Raw genomic sequence first — 19627 nt, forward strand, 5'->3', positions numbered from 1 at the left:
TGGTTTTCCACGTGGACAGGAACCGCTGGAGTCTCTCCCCGACAGGTGTTCTGTGGTCGGGGAGAAGGAAGAGGGCGTCACTGTTTGTTTTTGGGTGAGGACCTGGTGTTACCGTAATCACGTCCTCTGCCCTTGGTGCTGGAGCCACGATATCCACCTCTGTTGGTTTTATCGTAGGTACTCTGTGTGTTCCCTTTAGTGTATTACTGCTGTGACCCCTGACCTCTAGCTGCTCCTCTATTCCCGGGGCGACGAAAGGAGCCACTGCGAAACTGCTGCGTCTGCAGAGCCCCCATTGATTTGGCAGTGTCAGTGTCTTTTTTAATTTTCTCGAGGGTAGTGTCAACTTCAGGGCCGAATAAGTAGTCGGGGTTGACTGGTTGATTTAAGATGTTGTTCTGAATCTCCAGCTTGAAGCCTGAGATTCTCAACCATGCGTGTCGTCTCAACATGACGCTTGTGTTGATTGCCCTCGCCGCTGTGTCGGCAGCATCCAGGGCGCACTTGATGGATGCATTGGTAAGGAGTTGTCCCTCTCTGATGAGGAGCTCCGCTGCCGCTTTATATTCGTCTGGCAAATGTTGGAGTAGTGATTCGAGTGTGTCGTAGTGGGAACGATCATAACGGGCCAGGAGTGCCTGTGTGTTGGCAATGCGCCAGATGTTTGCTGCTTGCGTTGCAATCCTTTTGCCTGATGTCTCCAGCACTTTGGACTCCTTGTCTGGGGGAGGAGCATCACCTGTTGTTTGCGAATGGGCTCGTTTGCGAGCGTTAGCAACTACCATGGAGTCCAAAGGTAACTGACCCCTAATGTACATAGGGTCTCCGGGTGCAGGCTTGTATTTTTTTTCAATCCTGGGGTTTAGCACCCGTGCCCTGGTTGTTTCCTTAAAAATGTCTTTTGCAGGTTTGAGAACTCCTTTCAACATGGGCAGAGTTTTTACAGTTCTTTCGGAAGAGGCAAAAGTGTCCACCAAGAAGTCTTCTTCGACTGTGTCAGAATGGAGTTGTACTCCATGATTGGCAGCAGCCCGTTCTATGAGGGCATTGAAGGCAGCAGTGTCCTCTGTGGGAGATGTCTTTGTGCTGTAAAGCTGCGTGTCATGGGTATCTGGTGCGGTACCCTGGTCTGTAGGGTCATCCCATGCTTGATCTGGGTATTGCAGATGCTCATCAGGATCGACATCCCCAGGGTAGGTGGTATCATCCCCCATATAGTCCTCTACTGCGTCTGTCTCTGAAGGCGTAGGAGAAAAGGACTGGGGATCCCGAAGGGAGGGTTGTAAGCGTTCATGAAGCAGTGGCTCCGACCCTGCTGGTAATTTGTGCTTGAGAGGGATTCTGTAGGAGTCCAATCCCCTCTCTGGCGTGATTTTCCGCTTGCGGAGCATCAGTCTACCAGTGTTGGCGTCGATGAACTGTGGCTGTGAAGGCTCAAGATCTGTGTGTCCAGGAGACGGGGACTGTGTCTGTCGGACACGTGTTCGGATCTCGAACATCTTCGACGCCGTGGACGGCGGCAAGCCAAACGTGATGTTGGTCGGCGCCGAGGGTGCTTTCGGAGCCTTGTGCGTGTCGGGGCCCGACGTGGATCGGAGGGCTGCCCGTTCCCTGATGCGTTGCAACGATGCCGCGACCTGTTGCACGGAGAACGCCGAAGGCTCTTTGGAACCGGTCGGCACCTTGGAGGTAGGCATCGACTGCTTTGGAGCCATGGGGTCATCGATCCGAAGAGAGGCATCGACGGTCGTTGGAGTCGACGACTTTGCGGGCGTCGCTGTCTTCGACGTCGACGCAGATGGAGCGGCCATTTTGACTTTGGTGGTCGTGGCCGACGGCTTCGGTGCCAGAGGCGCTTTGTGGGGACCGAGGGCCTTTTTCTTCGGGTCGGCACCGATATCCGCTGCAGTGAGCTGGTCGCCGAAATCCCTTTTACTGCGTTCGGGGCCGATGGCCTTTGCTGGCGTCGAAGGAGTGGAGGGCTTCGAGGCCTTCGAGCCGATTACAGCCAGTTTCACTTTTGGTTTCGTTGGAACTGGAGCGACGATTGGTTTCGGTTTCGTTGAAGGGAAGCCAGTCGTTTTCGGTAATAATGGCTCGTGCGGAATGTTCAAGGCCGGGCCTGAAGGCGGGGCCGAAGAACTTTGAGATTGATCTCGGGAAAGGCCTGGAGGCGATCCCTCGACCTGAGCCTTATGATGACGCATTTTGTCGGCCTCCGTATCGACGGGTGGGCCTAGCTCCTCGCTAGAGCTATCTTCTTCGGCCCCAAAGGCCTCATCGTAGTCTCCTACCTCGTCAATGGCTTCTTCCCTTTGAAAAAGCACCTCATCGTCGTCTTCCGATCGGGAGTCGTGTTCGGAAGCGGGGCTGGAGTCTACTTCTTCCACGCTCTCGGCGTCCTCGTCTTCGGTGCTGAAGATGTTGGCCGGGGCAGGCGCCGATTGCTGCGCTTCTAATCTCGCCGCCCGTCGATTCCGGAGAGTCTTCTTCGATCGGAATCGGGCACAGGCCATACATTTCGACTCGTCGTGATCCGGTGAGAGACATTTGTTGCATACCGGGTGGACGTCGATGTGTGGGTATTTTGCGTGGCATAAAGGACACCGTTTGAATGGAGTCCTTGATTCCATCGTCGATGGAAGTTCGATGTTCGGACCAAACGGATCCGAAAAGCTGGAAAAAGGTTCTAAAGTACTAAAGAAACTAGTTGATACCGAACGGGAACAGTACCGACGATAACTTTCGTTTTGGCCTTAATCTGAATTTTCCTAACTTGAGCTAAGATAAGCACATCCGAACCCAATGGCGGAAAAAAACAATCTAAGGATGGAGAGGATGCCCATGCGCACTGTGGTCCAGGGGAGGAGTCACCTATCTTGTGATACTTCGAAGACTCTTCCAGGACAACAACGTGCAAACATCCGGACCCAACACTAGGCGGCGATCTATGCACAGATATGAATTCAGCAGCCCACATGCCTCGAACTCACATCTTTTAAACCACTTCCTTAATTACGTAGATTGTCTCTTGGAAAGGAGATCTAATTAAACTTCTTTGGCCACGCCCCTTTTTAGAAACCCGCGCCCACCCCACCTAAAGTACTTACTTGCAGTGTGTAAAAGCACAGCATGTACAAACCGTCTGAGGTCACAGCTCAGCAGCTGCAAGGGACGGGCATTTCTGACGTTCAAGGCTGTGTTTCTCTTTGTGTGTATTAAATATAGGTTTCTTTAAAAATATAAATACCTTGGACTGGACTCTGGTGCGTCCGTGGTGTCACCATATGTGCTAAATTGTACCTGAAGCGTGAGTAGGGACTACGTGCTGCCCCGTAGCTATCACTGGAGATTGGGCGTGGGCAAGTCTTTGCGTACAAAAGCATGTGGGTGCATCTCTGCACTTGTCCAGCGCCCCCAACCCCCAGGACCCGAAGAACCAGCCTGACAACCACAAATGTTTGGCCTTCCTGTGAGGAGGTGGGGCCCCATGCACACAGGCTGAGGCAGCATGCTACAGACAACTTCAATTGATTCAAATGAAAGCCTCCAACTAGTCGCCACAGGCACGAGACCAGCTGGGAGCGGGCCACTGAGTAAATGTACACAGCACACGTCACGAAGACGGACAGTATCCACACACACGACAATGAAGCAGTCACTGCAAACACTCACAGTATGAGATGGGGTGGGAGGCCCGAGGCCAGACTGACTTACCGTGGTCAGCACCTGCATGATGGTGTCTATGTGCCAGCGCTTGGAGGGTGCGAACCTGAGGCAGGAGGCGTCAGCGAGGAGAGAAAAGGGGAGAGGTGGAGTTAAAGCAGTTCAAATACGCAGCCCAAACCAGCGTAACACTCGTACATGTCCAGCGTCGTCTAGTCACCCACCCGAGAGCCCCTCAAAGGTACTCCAGGTCTTTCATTGATTTGAGAAAACTTGAGTTTATTCCGCCCTAATGGCCGTTTAACCTACACTGTTACTTACAGCCTCCCTTTCTTTGTTTGGCCCACCCGTATGAGCTTTTTGGTTTCACCTTGGTAGAGTAATCACTTTTTCCTGCTCCGAACGCAGCATTTATTTTAAAGGTTTTATATAGCGCTGGCTGGACCCGGAGGTATCAGAGCGCTTTACATGAGTATCAAACCACAGTTGCAGGTTACATCGTTATAAAGGTTACACAGTTATTAGAGCATGGCAACATAGTTATATGTAAGGTCGAAACAAACAATAAGGACATATACATAAGGGAAAAAGCAGGCAAGGGGAGAGATTCAGTGGGGGGTAGGAGCAGGGGAAGTAGACAGAGAACGAATGAGGGAAAGAGGAGAGAAGGGTGAGAGACACAGCATGGAAAGAGGAGGGGGGTGACAGGGACACAAACCGGTTGACGAGTCATAGCTGCGTCCAAAGTCCAGTAAGCTGTGATCCCAGGGGAAGTGGTTCATTTCCCCATCTCTGTAGCGAGAGGTTCCCTTTACACAGTGGACTCTCTGAGAGGGGTCTCTGAGACTCCAAGGCCTACACACTGGATCCTTCCCCAAAAAAGGGGAGAGGGAGTGCTTTGGCAAGGGGGCCATACCATACCTCAACTGTGAGTGGCTCCCCTGGCGCTGTGGACTCTCTCAGCGGGTTCGCTGAGACTCCAGAGTATAAATATTGGATCTTTCCCCAACAAGGGGAGAAGGAGTGCTTAGTAAAAGGGCACAAAGGACAGGGGGCTAGGCAGTGTAGCAGGCAAGGGGAGAGATTATGGGGAGAGGGGATAGGAGCAAAGGAAGTAGACAAAGAAAGAAAGAGTACTATGAATTATGAGCGCTTTACATGAGGAGAGTTGCGTATCTTACAAATTCTACATTGTTACATCAGGCACAACAGTTACAAGTTACATTTTTTAGAAAAATGGCATGTAGAGGGGTAAGGGGTAAAGTAAAAGGGTGAGGGGAGGGAGAATTTAACGGAGCATAGGCAAAAGGATAGACAAAGAAAGCCGGTGGAGTGGAATTCTGGAGAGAGAGGAAGGGAAAGGAGAGGTAGCCAAGGGATGAAGGAGGGAAGCGGAGGTGGAGGGGGTAGGGGAAACAGCGTGGTGAACAAGGAGAGTAACTGTGTTTGAACGTCCGGTAGGGTGGGGCAGGGATCATTTTTCAGTCCTCAGTTTTGTGTGATTCCCAAATTCACGGTGGACTCTCTCAGCGGTGAGACTCCATGGCTCTCAAGGTCCCAATCCCAGACCCAGTCCTGAGGCGGAAGCCGGGAGCTGGAGGTACGATTCAGACCTTGCAACCATCGTGTTTTTAAAATTGTGTGGTGTCACTGATTGATTTGCTTTGTGATCATTACTGTTCCTGCCACTAACAGTAAAAGCCTCTTGAAGCTCACAGCGGTGCAAACGCTGTCGCGCTATTGTTTCGATAAAGCTGCCGCCATTAGACCAGGCGCGCTCGCCGACCACGCCCACTAGAGGCCACGCCCCCTTTTTAGACTACTTAAACGCTGATCGTCAGCGCAACGTTCCAATCCCTGACCCAGTCCTGAGGCGGAAGCCGGCAGCTGGAGGTACGATTCAGACCTTGCAACCATCGTGTGTTTAAAATTGTGTGGTGTCACTGATTGATCTGCTTTGTGATCATTACTGTTCCTGCCACTAACAGTAAAAGCCTCTTGAAGCTCACAGCGGTGCAAACGCTGTCGCACTATTGTTTTGATAAAGCGGCCGCCATTAGACCAGGCGCGCTCGCCGACCACGCCCACTAGAGGCCACGCCCCCTTTTTAGACTACTTAAACACTGATCGTCAGCGCAACGTTCCAATCCCTGACCCAGTCCTGAGGCGGAAGCCGGGAGCTGGAGGTACGATTCAGACCTTGCAACCATCGTGTTTTTAAAATTGTGTGGTGTCACTGATTGATTTGCTTTGTGATCATTACTGTTCCTGCCACTAACAGTAAAAGCCTCTTGAAGCTCACAGCGGTGCAAACGCTGTCGCACTATTGTTTTGATAAAGCGGCCGCCATTAGACCAGGCGCGCTCGCCGACCACGCCCACTAGAGGCCACGCCCCCTTTTTAGACTACTTAAACACTGATCGTCAGCGCAACGTTCCAATCCCTGACCCAGTCCTGAGGCGGAAGCCGGGAGCTGGAGGTACGATTCAGACCTTGCAACCATCGTGTTTTTAAAATTGTGTGGTGTCACTGATTGATTTGCTTTGTGATCATTACTGTTCCTGCCACTAACAGTAAAAGCCTCTTGAAGCTCACAGCGGTGCAAACGCTGTCGCGCTATTGTTTTGATAAAGCGGCCGCCATTAGACCAGGCGCGCTCGCCGACCACGCCCACTAGAGGCCACGCCCACTCTCCCTAGAAATGTGCATGCATAGGAAGCGCAGCGGACGAGCGCAGCGGGAGCGCCGAAGGCGCGCCGAAGGCGCGCCTAAGGCAAGCCCGTCTGCGCCCGTCCGCGCCAAGACCGCGCCAGGCGCAGGAACTCCTGCCCAAATTCCTCCCATCATCAGGTATGCTCCTAACGACCTCCACCAACTCCGAGGCGGACTCGGCTGCCCCTGTAAACTTGATCTATCAAAAGTACTCGGTTCCACCAGCTGTTACAAATGTCGCTGGACACTCAACTTTGATGCCGAGCGGCCAACCTCCCCCAAAATCCTGCGACCTTTCTTCACAGGTGGCCTGATAAACGCCAGATCGATGTGTAAACATAGCCAGGATATTCACGATCTCATCATTGACCATGACCTGGATTGTCTCATGATCACTGAGTCCTGGCTCACTGAAGACAGTAACCCAGACATAGCCGTTGCCCTCCCCCCGGGTTACTCCTTCCACAGACAGGATAGACAGAAAGGTAGAGGAGGAGGTGTTGCATTTATCCTAAGGAACACCTTTAGCTGCCACACCTTCTGCCTTGACCCTCTTACTGACGTAGAGGGACTAGGTTTTTGTATTAAACTCAGTGAAGCTCTCTCCTTTTCCGGTGGCCTGATCTACCGCCCACCTGGCAATGCTGCTAAATTCCTTGACTCCCTAAACGATGCCCTTGGACACTTCCTACTCCGTTACCCACATTTTACCCTGCTGGGAGATTTCAACCTACACCTCGAGACCTTAGCCGACTCTCACACCAGAAACTTCCTGCAGACATTGGATATCTTTAATCTACAACAAAGCGTCAAGCTGCCTACCCACTCCCTTGGCCATACCTTGGACGGCGTTTGCTCCAATTTCCCGTCCATCTCCACCCTGCTCCCCATTCCCCAGATTTGGACTGATCATTGTCTGATCCCCTTTCATATCTCTAGCTGCCACCCTCCTACCTGCAAAAAACGCACGCGCCAACACGTTCACTCCATTAATTGGAAAACTGTCCAGAAAAATCTTATTCTTCATCCCTTTTCCCCAACCAATGCCCCCTCTCCCTCTGGTAACATCGATAGAGATGCAGTTTGTCTCAATAACTGGCTCTCTCAAGAAATTACAAAACGATGCCCACCCAATCAACAGGACAGTACTTTGAAGAAAACTAAAATCAAAGCCCCCTGGTACACGCCTGACCTAACAGCCGCACACCTCCTCTGCAGGAAAGCGGAACGTAAATGGCGCAGAACCTACAATAATGGCGATCGTAGTAATTACATTCTACAGAGGAAAAACTATCTTTCAACTATCAAATCAGCTAAAAGAACTTATTATGTAAACGCCATTAAGGATGCAAGCCAAAAGCAAAAAACCCTCTTTACAATAGTAAAATCCTTCACCAAACCCAAAGCTCTCCAACCGGAAATCCCCCCATCTCAAGAACTATGTGACAAGATTTCCGACTACTTTGATGATAAAATCACCTCCATCCATAAAAACTTCCCCCCTCCCCCTCCTGTTCAATCAATCCCGGATCTGGATCAACCGCGCCTGATTGCTAACAGTCTCAAAAACTTTACCCCGGTGACTCTGACTCAGACCAGAGAAGCGATCCTTTCATGCAAATCTGGCTCCCCCTCAGACCCTTGTCCCCCAAAGGTCCTTCACCTCATCATTGATGAAGTTAACCCCATCATCAATGAAATAATCAACCTATCCCTCAATTCCGGTTCTGTTCCCCTCTCTTGGAAAAAAGGTGTGGTTAAGCCACTCATGAAAAAGGCGAACAAACCCCCTTCGGATTTGACCAACCTCCGCCCCATCACCCTGCTACCCGCGTTGGGTAAAATAACTGAACAGTTAGTCCACAAGGAGCTCAAGACCTTTCTGGATTCCCATAACATACTTCACCCCCAGCAATCCGGGTTCCGGTCTAAACATTCTACCGAAACTGCCTTGATCGAACTGACCGATACCATCAAAATCCTTCAGGATCAAAGGAAGAAGGCCATTTTGATCCTTCTTGACCTCACGGCAGCTTTCGACACCATTTCCCACTCCATTCTGATTAATAGACTCATGGACATCGGCGTTACCAACTCTGCTCTATCTTGGATTAGTTCTTTCCTCAGCGACAGGTACCAAACTGTCACCCTTGGCCCCTTCCAATCTAATGAGAAAAAGGTGTCCTGTGGAGTTCCCCAGGGTTCCATCCTAAGTCCCCTCCTCTTCAATATCTATCTTATCCCTCTTCTTACCCTTATATAGAATCGTTCGGCATAACCGTCACCTCCTATGCCGACGATACTCAGCTTATCATCCCCCTAGACGACAATTCCAATATGGCAGAGCTCAATCTGAAACACTGCCTAACAGAAGTCTTTCAATGGATGGACGCTAACCACCTCCACTGCAACTCTAATAAAACCGAGATCCTTCCCATTGGAAAGAATGCCTCTTTCTGCCCTGCCCTGTGGTGGCCTGACAATTCTGCTGCTCCACCTCAGACAGTTTCATCGGCCAGAAACCTTGGGGTCCTTTTCGACTCTGAGCTCTCTTTCGATCTCCACGTCTCGACCGTAGCAGGAAAATGCTTCGGCATAATTAAGTCCCTGAGAAAGTTTTTTGATTTCCTCCCGCTCGACTCCAGAAAGACTGTGGCGGTAGCCCTTATACTCTCTCGAGTGGACTACTGTAATGGTCTTCTGGCAGGGACCAAAAAGTCCACTCTTTCAAAACTTCAAAGTGTTCTGCACACTGCCGCCCGTCTTGTCTTAAAACTTCCACGCAAATCCTCTATTTCTACAGCCCTTAAAACCTTACATTGGCTCCCCTTGCACAAGAGAATACTCTTCAAAATTCTCATTGTAGCCTTCCGAGCCTGCAACAAATCCGGTCCGTCCTACTTGTCTAGACGCTTCCCTCACTATACTCCGTGCCGCTCCCTCAGATCCTCAAGAAAACCTCATGACCCCCACCAAATTCAATCTGAAGTCTAAAGGCGGAAAAACTCTCAGCACCCTGGCTATTAAAGCCTGGAACAGCATGCCAAGGCATCTCAGACTTCAGACACTCGAGAAGCCTTTTAGGAAGCTCCTCAAAACGTGGATTTTTAATCTTTCAGACGACTGGACTAAAGCTGCCATCTAGCCCCCCCCTCCTTTCACTCTGTGGACTGGTTACAGGATTTACAGCGCCATGATGCTCCTTCCGGAGCGAACGTCTGCGCTTTAGAAATACCCCTCCAAATTCCAAATTCCAAGAATGCAGGATCCCTCCCCAACAAGGGTTGAGGAGTGCTTTAGTCACGGGCACACTCTGAGGTATGAAGGAGGGAAGAGGTGGGGGAGAGGGAAGGAAAACCCAGCAGGAACGCAGTGTCTGACGTCCGGCAGGGTAGAAGACGGTTCCCGTTGTAAGGAGATCGGTGACCCAGGGACTGGCACAGGGGCTCTCACCCAGTCTCTCATCCCTCGGGTCTGTACTGTGATCACTGTCTCTGCCTCCCTGGACGGCTCACCACTTCTTCAGTCGCAGCTCCCTCGTTAATCACCGGCCTCTTACGGGTGCTGCCATGGATTTCCTATGGTCCATGCACCGGTGATCTCACCACAGGGCTGCATTACTGGGCCGTCGGGGGGGCCTCCCCCGCCCGTGCGGGTACAAATTAGGCCGAGATCAAGCACAGCCGCAATATCAGGACGCCGCCTGACTGTAGGGCGCCGGGACAGCTTCCCGTTTGTTCCGACCTCTCCCGAGCCGGCGCTTTGCCGTCAGGCTCTGGGGGAGAGCAAGCACTCCGCCTCAGCTCCCTCACCTCGGGTGAAGAGTTCTTTCCGTGGGCCGCACCTGATTGGACACGTCCTCAATCCTTGTGGCAGGCAGCCGAGGCAAATTCAAAAGCACCGTCGGCTCCGAACTCCACTCCTCAATGGCGATATCAGTGCGATCGCCGAGCCGCCGTCTTGTGGCGTATTCACCTCTGCAGCCTCCTCACTTCTTATCCTGATTTTCGCGCCATCAGTCATTAGATCCGTGGGCATCGGGTACTCGCCACTGCATGCCTGGCAGTGGCGCCCTCAGTGACTGACCACACTCAGAGGCAGCCTCTCTCAGGGGCAGACTGCCTTCAGTGACCCAGCAGCGCCCCTGGCCAGGGCTCCCTCCCTCGTTCTTCAGCAACGAAGATTCGCAGCCCGTTTCATCCGCGCATATTATCCAGCATTTCCACTTCACGCTGCCATCTTAGCCGCCAAGGGGGATGTGCCAGTTCACTTCAATTAAACACACAGCGCTGTCTTCATGTTTCATATAGACGTACAGCAGGATTGGCACTTATCAGTGCACCGATCAGGGATCGTCGGTACATACTAGTTAGGTGGTGTGTGCTGCTGGTGTGTTGTTTCTTCAGTCCGATTTGGTGGGCGCCGCCATTTTCTCTTCCTCGCGCACAGTACGATATCCGCATAGATTTCCTAAGCGTAGAAATCGAATTACGTGGACATAGTGGTGTCAATCTGCTCCGCTACCATTCCGATGTCCAAATTTGCTGCTTGGGTACTGCGGTGTTCGATATTTATGCCGATATTTTGCAAATCGCCGCTCCGGCCTTCAGAGCAGCATTAGTGCGCGGCCATTTTCAATGGGCAGGGCCGGCGAGAGCATTGTAAATAAAGCCATGTTTAAACACCGGTTTGCTTTTGGTGTCACCTAGCGGTCACTAATAAAAATGCAGCAGAAACTGGACGATACATAGAACATCGACCTTGGCAGGCAGATATGGAAACACTACTTTAAACAAACACTAGCTTAGCAAATTGAATAGGTCTCTTATGTAAAGGTAGGTGAGGCCGATTAGCATTGCCAATGCTTGTTTAGGGCTTGTTTCCAGCACCCCCACGTTCAAAGGAGAGCAGCAATGCTTGGCTGACGCTATAACAAAAACCATAAATGAGTGGCTTCTCCATGGTCCTGGAGTCTAAGAGGGCACGTGCTCGTTCAGGCACCTCCTCTAAGGACCATCGGTCTCCAGTCAGGGCATTCATTCAGAGGGGCACACTCACCTCTCTGGACCTGCTCATGTGAATGGGCCCACCAATAGCGTGATAAACCTGGCACGGTTATCAACACCCCCCAACTGACAGTGCTCAGTTCTATTATCTACTGCACCCCCATACAACTCCCTACAATCCGTGTTCCTGCGCCATTACCTACAGCCGCCGCAAACAGTGCTACGTCATTACCTACAAGCCAGCCATCATCTACAGCCCCTTAGCAGCACGCTCTACTTGTCTACTTACAGCCTCCCCAGATGACAGCACTCCTACGCCACTATCATCTGCACGCTAGTGGTAGCGCCCCAATACTGGTACTTGAAGCCCCATAATGACAGGACCCTACATCATAGCCAATTGCTCCCTACAAGCAGCGCTTCAACACTAGTAACCACAGCCCTCAGCTACCAGAGCTCCGGCCTCATTATTTCCAACACCCTCCAGCCCACGGGTAGTGCCCACTCCACTCTCCGCAGGCCCCTGGCGAGGCGGGCTCCTGCGCTGCACTGTGCTGGTGAAGGAACCAGGGCTCCTTACTGCCTCTCAGCAAGTCTTGCGCAGCGCTTTTCTGAGTGACGCACGTGATTCGATACCCAATGCGCAAACCGAAAGGTGTGTAAATGGACAAGTACTTCTCTGCCGCCAGGAACATTCCAGATGTGCAGTCGGCCTTCAGCTCCGGCTGACACGTCTCCAGGAAATGCTGCAGCTCCTTCATCATCCCACGCACATTGGAGCTGTTCACGAGTGCATAGCTCAGCTCAAGGGCTCTCCTGTGTGGAGACAGAGGGCACGGAACAGTGCATTAACTGGGGGCCATTATGAGGAAAAGTCCTACCTGATGGTGACACTGGAGATCAGGGAACGTGAGGTCTGGTGGCATCAATGTAATACACATGGCCAGGCTCTCTCAGCTGGGAACACTTAATAAGATGGCATGATGGCACAGAGCATGCATGCAGCGGTTCACAGATGACTGGGCTCTATCTGATGGGACACTGTAAATAAGATGGCATGATGGCACAGAGCATGCATGCAGCGGTTCACAGATGACTGGGCTCTATCTGATGGGACACTGTAAATAAGATGGCATGATGGCAAAGAGCATGAATTCACCCGGGGCACAGATGACAGGGCTCTATCTGAAGGGACACTGTAAATAAGATGGCATGATGGCACAGAGCATGCATGCACCGGGGCACAGATGACATGCACAGAGTATGCATGCAGCGGGTCACAGATGACAGGGCTCCATATGATGGGACACTGTAAATAAGATGGCACAGAGCATGCATGCACCGGGGCACAGATGACAGGCACAGAGTATGCATGCACCGGGGCACAGATGACAGGGCTCTATCTGAAGGGACACTGTAAATAAGATGGCATGATGGCACAGAGCATGAATGCACCAGGGCACAGATGACAGGCACAGAGTATGCATGCAGCGGGTCACAGATGACAGGGCTCCATATGATGGGACACTGTAAATAAGATGGCACAGAGCATGCATGCACCGGGGAACAGATGACAGGCACAGAGTATGCATGCACCGGGGCACAGATGACAGGTCTCTATCTAATGGGACACTGGATATGAGAAAGCAGGATCTCACAGGGCACCAGTGTAATGCATCACAGAGGGCAGGACCCAGTCTTAGAGGCACAATAGAGTTTACAGTTAATGAAGGGAAAGTGCATTAATGGAAGAGGTCCCTGAAGTTCTGTAACACTATATTAGTCTCACGCACACTGGAGATCAGAGGGCATAAAGGAAAAGGATATTTCTGTTGAAGTCTCAGAGAGCACACCATGTGCGTGAGTACAATGGTGATCAGCATGCATGGAAAAGGGCATACAGTAGTTACCCAATTAGTCACCTAACTAAGCTATCTATGTAAAATGCCACCGATAGTCATGGCAGAACACACTCTTGTTGACCTGGGACAAATAGAGCTATTGACTGGCTCATCCTTTCATTATCCCCAACTCCCACACTTCATCCCGGACTCACTCACTCTATCTCTGATTCAAGCACACTATATTCTGGATGTATCCAGTCACTTTCAATGACTATTTATCCCAATCCCATCGCTCACTCCTAGATATGACATCACCCTTCTCATCCCTCTCCAATCTCCCCTCTGCCTCCTATCTAGTTCCATCACACACCTGTTCACGGAGGCATCCGAATCCTTAAGTAAATCCACAATGGTGCTTCGATGCCTCTGTACGGCCGTGTGATCTGTCTGTACCAGCCGCAGGAGTGAGGTGAGCGCCACATATCTACAAAGAGAGCTGGCGTGAGAAAGGCTAGGGAATCCCACTCTCACCCTACTATTACCACAAACCCTACAATTGTTTATGCCCATCCAATGTCAATGTAAAGTAACCACTGTTGGGACGGGCAAATATTCCGCCTGCCAAGTTTTTCCTCCCCCCTCCCACCTTGACTATACTGCTACAGAGACAAAATAATTTGAAACACAAGGTTAAATACAGAGAATGATCGTAGACATTAATACTCTCCTGAGGAAGGCCATATACTATTTCAAAGCAGAAACATGTCGAGAAATTGAAATATTTAAATGCACCAGAGAAAGCAGAGATTAAATGTCAGAAACTTATGTTCGATTTTCACACATCATGAAAGTGAACACCTTCTCCTCAAATGTGGAAGAAACTCAATGAAGGTATGTATGTTGAATATCCTTAGTGAAGAGTTTGCTGGAATTTTCAATGAAATGTCTATTTAAGACTATTGTCTTAAAAGCAATACCATTCTAGAATATTCCTTATAATTCCTTTCCATCCTACACAAATATTGATCCGGTGCTAGTTCAACATCCAGTGAATTAATCAGCACAATAAATATTTAACAGCTCCATGAATAACAATAATTGTTTGATCAATAAAGGAGATTGCAATCTCCTTCCTAGCTTCAAGAACATAAAACAGTCCCAAAAAACATGTTCTAAATCAGCTTTTATATTCAACCAACAAATATATTGTTTGTTATGTTTTCTAATTTGTGTAGATAAAGCTGTAAACACCAAAAGTGTATTTATAGCCAAAATCCTACAATGGATCTAACTCCACAGATAAGGAAACATTGGTTGTATATATGGATGTATGCGGTATTTCTATAGCACAAACCTAACCAAAAAGCAGCCCTGCACAGGTTCAAAGAGAAGCATAAAGTCAATGAGTGATAGAAGTGGGTGATTTGTGGAATGCTAATCCACTGCGATGTAGTGTTCTTTAAAGAGGTGTATCTTCAACTCTTTCCCTAAATGAAGCATTGCGTGGTCTCAATCGATACAGGAATATTATTTCAGATCCTAAGGGTGCATAGATAGAAAAAGCCAGTGACCTTGTTTTTCTTTTTTATGCTCCTTAATGGCAGCGGGAGTACCAAGATCACCAGAGATGGTGAGCTTGTCTGGAAGATAAGCGGGAGTGCTGATCGTGATGGCCTGGCCAATCAGCCAATTCCTTTTTAGTGAAATGGAAGATCTGGCGCACACATACTGCTAAACAAAACATGAGGACTGCATGCAGGCCTAAAGATGAAGTGTCCTCCTCAGGGCCATCTCAGAGTAATCCCCCTCGAGTGGCCCTAAAGAGAAGACATTCAATAACTCCACCCATCTGTCTCTTAACCACATAGCAAGTCTGCTGCTTCCCTCCCATAACTATGTTCCAACAGTAAGAATAATTTTATCTTGACAAAAAAGGTGTACGGAGGAGAAGAAGAAAGGTTATCTTGGGGTGGCAAGTGCAAAGAGTAGGTGTATTTTACAGAGTGTTTTTGGCAACAGATTCTATATCTTATCCAACCCTACTGCCTCTAACTTAACACACGGAGAAAGATTCAAACTTTTCTACAGAATGCATCTTCCTAAATTACCCAATACACAGAGGGGTCCAACGAAGGCATTGCTGTGGGTTTAAAAGTAAGGGGTGGTGGGGGCATTACCTATAGAAAGAAGGGTGGACTTAACTACCATCTGATGCACTTTTCATTTCACATTATAAGCAAATTCTTTCCCTAAATATGTGTCCTGGGATACCTGTTCCAATTAGTTTCACATAATTGTCATAAAAATGGAAGTTAGCGCAAGGCAAAAATGATCATTTTCACTTCTTCAATAATAACTATTAGCTTATTAATTACACAATATTGCTTAGTTGTAAGTGATTAATATTAGTAGTGTCTGCTTTGGATTTGGAACTAGAACAAATAAGGAATTAATTTAAAGCACTACTGGGATATGGAAGAACACTTTAAGCGGTACAGCTGGTATGTTCAGCTAGCTGTTAGTCATAACATATAAGGAATTCACTGTAAGCCCTGTTTGGATGGGCAAGGAATTCGTTAAAAGCACTGTCCATAAATGCAAGTACCTTATTGGCAGTACTAGGAATTTGCAGCTAGCTGATCACCAAAACGATAAGGAATTTGCCGAAGGCACGTAGAATGTATACAAAGGTTCCATGTCTGGCATATGCAAGGAATTAAGGGAATGCATTGCCACAACGTGCACGAAACTCAGTGGAGGTCCTGTTGCGGTGTGAAGGCAGTCCTTTGGAACAGCCAGGACACAGAACTTATTCAGCAGAACCTCAGCAGAGATGTGTGATAAACTTAGTGTGTCTTGATCAGAATGCGGACAGCGCGGCGTGTAGTGGATGTCCTGTTGGATGTACAGGCAGCTCTTACCAACCATGGCCAGAACCAATGAAACATTCATTGCAAGGGCTATTGGGATGTGAAAACAATGCTAAAGATGTTTTACTGCTTGCTGGGCAGTGCGTGGAATTAGGTGTGGCACGAACTTTAGGGGATGTGCAGTTTGGTGTGGAGGTAGACCTAAGGCACTGATCCACTGGAAAATGAATTCAGTGAAGCGACACTGAGATGTGCACGGGATTCAGAGAAGGTATCTTTAGACTGTGCAAGGAACTTAGTGACGGCACTATAGAGATATGTGCACCATTGGGATAAGGAAAATGCTGGCATGCACAAAGGCTTCTGCCCCAGCTTCCCAAGGACACAGGGGCAAAAACCAGACACTTAAATAAGGATACCTAGGGGTAACAAAGGACACAATGCTCTCCTAACATCTTTACCTGATGTTCTTATCATTATTCACAAGAAAGCGTCCCAGGATGTTCACCGCCAACACCTGAGAAGACAGAAACCAGTATATGGCTAAAACAGAAGGTCAAATGAACAGTAAGGGGATGTACAGTGAGTTAGAGGGAGAAACTACATCAAGAAGAAGACGCCTTACACTTGATATTGACAAAACGTGAACTTCGTGGTTTAAGGTACATCTTTTTATCCATGGTATTCAATACTTACAACCCCAAAGCAGGACACACCCGATTAGTGACAAATGCTGAGGAAAAGGTAGGATTCAGAACACGTCCAAATACTCTTAGTGGGTAAAGATATGGGAGTTTATGCTGTTCCTGTTCCTACCACTTGTGTCTGTGATCCAAGTTGCTTACCCGCAGCCCACTGACAGATTTAATGTCCATAATGGTGAGAACCGTCTCGTACAGGATGGCGTTTCCGGCATTCCGATTGGTATCTGTGTTTGTGGCAACCTAAAAAAACAGAAAACCAGAAAGATCAGCAGGAGGTAAAGCAGCCCCCATGCTTGTTCCCGTATCTTTTAGAGGCATGTGCAGCCCTGTCCGAGCTTCTAGCTGTAAGAACAGCTGTGTTCCTCTTGCTTCCCTACACTCTCCTAGGCTGGGATACATCAAATGCATTCGCAGGCCCGACGTGTGGTGTCAGTGAAAGAAGAGCCATTGGATGCTTCTCGTACTAAGAAACAAGGGAGCCCTAGAGTCGCCAGGGACCTTGGGTAGTCCTAGTACATCAAAACAGTGGTCCCCAGATACACAATATCAGCAATCTTAAATAACGAATGGTTGTTTTATTTCTAACAAAAGAAAAAAATATTGTAAAAAATGGAAAATCAAACTTGTTAACAATAGCGCAGTGTGTAAAAACAAGATTGATGCTCGCTTTTAGGTGATACAAACTTGATAGTAGTGGTTAAAGTGCTTATCCAAAACAAGAACAGCACAGCCCATTGCAAATGAATAAACAGTGCAAATAGGGTCAGTAACAACAGCAGACGTTTCGATCAGTGGATATCGGGATCATCTTCAGGACTCAAACGTTTTTTAGGATTTTGATGGTAAAAAGCTTCAAAGCGCTATCGGTAGAACTACTGAAGATACTAGTAAAAAATCCAGACTAGGAGGTGTCAGTATCCCAAAGTGCTCCAAATAAAGATCTGAGGGCAGCCGGCGCTCCAGTGAAAAGGATGAGAAGTGCCGACATGGGGTAGAGTGCTCCGGGACCACAGCTGTTCAACCTAGGGGAGAAAGAAATATATACACAGATGTAATACAGTGACCAAACTTCTGCAGAGTCGCTCACGCTTCAGCAGCCTGGAGTCACAGACGATGTTCTTCCTGTCGCGGACGATGTTCTTCCTGTCGCGGACGATCACCAGTTCACTGTGGCACCAGCCTGGGTGCTCGATGGATTCAGTCTGTTTGACGGCTCTGCCTTGAAGTTGTTCTCACAGTCTTTTCTTCGCTTTACTTTCTTGGCGACAAATGCAGTTGAGTTCTTGTGGTTCACCGCTAGATGTTGCCGTTCATCTTTTCGTCCAGTCCTTTTCTTTATCTGTGGCGTGTGTTCTGTTGTGCAAAAGACGGGTCATTCGCAAGACACCCCTCTCACCAGGATGCCCCTCTCGCCGGTGTTCCCCTGCCACGGGATATCCCCGAGGCCCTCTTCATCAGATCTGGCCTGTGTTGAGTGTCCTGTATCGTGTTACTCCCATGCCGATAAGCGGGTGCGGAGGAGACGACAGGTCTCACCTCAGATTCCGCAGTCAGACCTGGAGGGTAGCTGTTGGCTCCTGTCTTTGCGCGCGACGTCTTCATCCTCCTGGGACCTTTGCTGAAGGGCGGCTGATGACCATCTCTCGTCGCGGGGACACTCTCTCTCACTGGCATCCCTGAGGCCTTTGCCCCTGAGTCACCACGGCTGGCATTGACCAGTGTCCGCGTGACCCCAAAGGTGGATTGTGAGAAGTTGGCCTGGTATATGCTGTTCACTAGTTCTAGTGACCACCTTGTACCATGCCAAGCAACCCTTATGGTGTGGTTGTAAGTCAACCTTTTTGGACTAGCTGCCCTAGTGGTAGCGTAGGCTAAGCAGTCTTTGAGGCTAAACTCGTGAAGCGTGTTAAGCCAGCTGTTTTACCAAATGCAACCCCCTTTTATACCAATGAAAGGACACCACACAGATATATATTCAAAATATATATGTATTTATTTATCAAAGTAACCCCTAGTCTCTTTATGAGCACAGGAGCACAAATCGTCAAACAAGATTATCACAGAATACACAGAAGTTGCACTTTATATGGATAGGCCCTGGTGGCCACTCAAACCATATACTAAAATAGTGGTATAAGTACCACGAACAGAAAAGGGAAAAGGCCTAAGGCCTCTAGAATCGCTGGGCCTACAAGGAGCTAACGTCAGTTAGTGACCAGGAGGTCCACGGGTGGCGTGTGCAGAGCAAATAGTCACACGCGTGCTCCCATAGGTTTCAATGGGTGCGTAAAAAGTACAAAGTTACTGCAAAAGGAATCTTCCGGATGACCTAGGAACTTAAGATTTGGAACACAGGCACTAGAGATGTATTACTACACATGGGCACCGGAGTACCAGCTTTACCTCACCCACAGGAAGCGGGTGCATAGGCCTCAAAGTGCGTCGGGTTTCTTCTATCTGTTCCGTTGAGCCTGGGACAAAGATGCTGCAGGCGGTCGGTCGGGAAGGGATGCAGTGGATCCAAGAGTGGATCGGAGATGTTGAAGACCTGTAAGCAGAGGGGACAGTGTTCACAGTCACTAGCCAGTGACCAGCGTGGCACCAGGTGGGTACCAGGCGATGTCGGGTGCAAACAGGTGATGAGGGGTAGCTTGTCTCCGCAGCCACGTGGTCCCTGAAGGTCGACGACGTCCAGGAGTCGGCTCACGAGCTGTCCCACGCAGGCTCTCGCTGTCGGCGGTGTCGGCGACTTGATCGAAGCAAACAAGCCTTGGCAAAAGCAATTGCAGGAGGATTCGGAAATCAGCTGTTGGTTCTGACCAGCA

General features: G+C 49.3%; 1 protein-coding gene across 2 annotated transcripts in view; it reads right to left on the minus strand.

Annotated features, from left to right (window-relative positions):
* The window catches only part of LOC146870743 (AP-1 complex subunit gamma-1-like), a 294245-nt gene that overhangs the window by 119386 nt on the left and 155232 nt on the right, over nucleotides 1-19627 (minus strand). For both annotated transcript variants that reach the window (XM_085646315.1, XM_085646317.1), the window contains exons 9-13: nucleotides 16944-17042; nucleotides 16560-16615; nucleotides 13599-13712; nucleotides 12060-12200; nucleotides 3718-3772 (exon numbers count right to left, since the gene is read on the minus strand). In XM_085646315.1, the coding sequence (XP_085502441.1) occupies nucleotides 3718-3772; nucleotides 12060-12200; nucleotides 13599-13712; nucleotides 16560-16615; nucleotides 16944-17042 (465 nt within the window). The remainder of the gene's footprint in view (nucleotides 1-3717; nucleotides 3773-12059; nucleotides 12201-13598; nucleotides 13713-16559; nucleotides 16616-16943; nucleotides 17043-19627) is intronic.

The sequence above is a fragment of the Triturus cristatus genome, chromosome 1_1 (genome assembly GCF_964204655.1).
Source record: "Triturus cristatus chromosome 1_1, aTriCri1.1, whole genome shotgun sequence".
Classification (NCBI taxonomy): domain Eukaryota; kingdom Metazoa; phylum Chordata; class Amphibia; order Caudata; family Salamandridae; genus Triturus; species Triturus cristatus.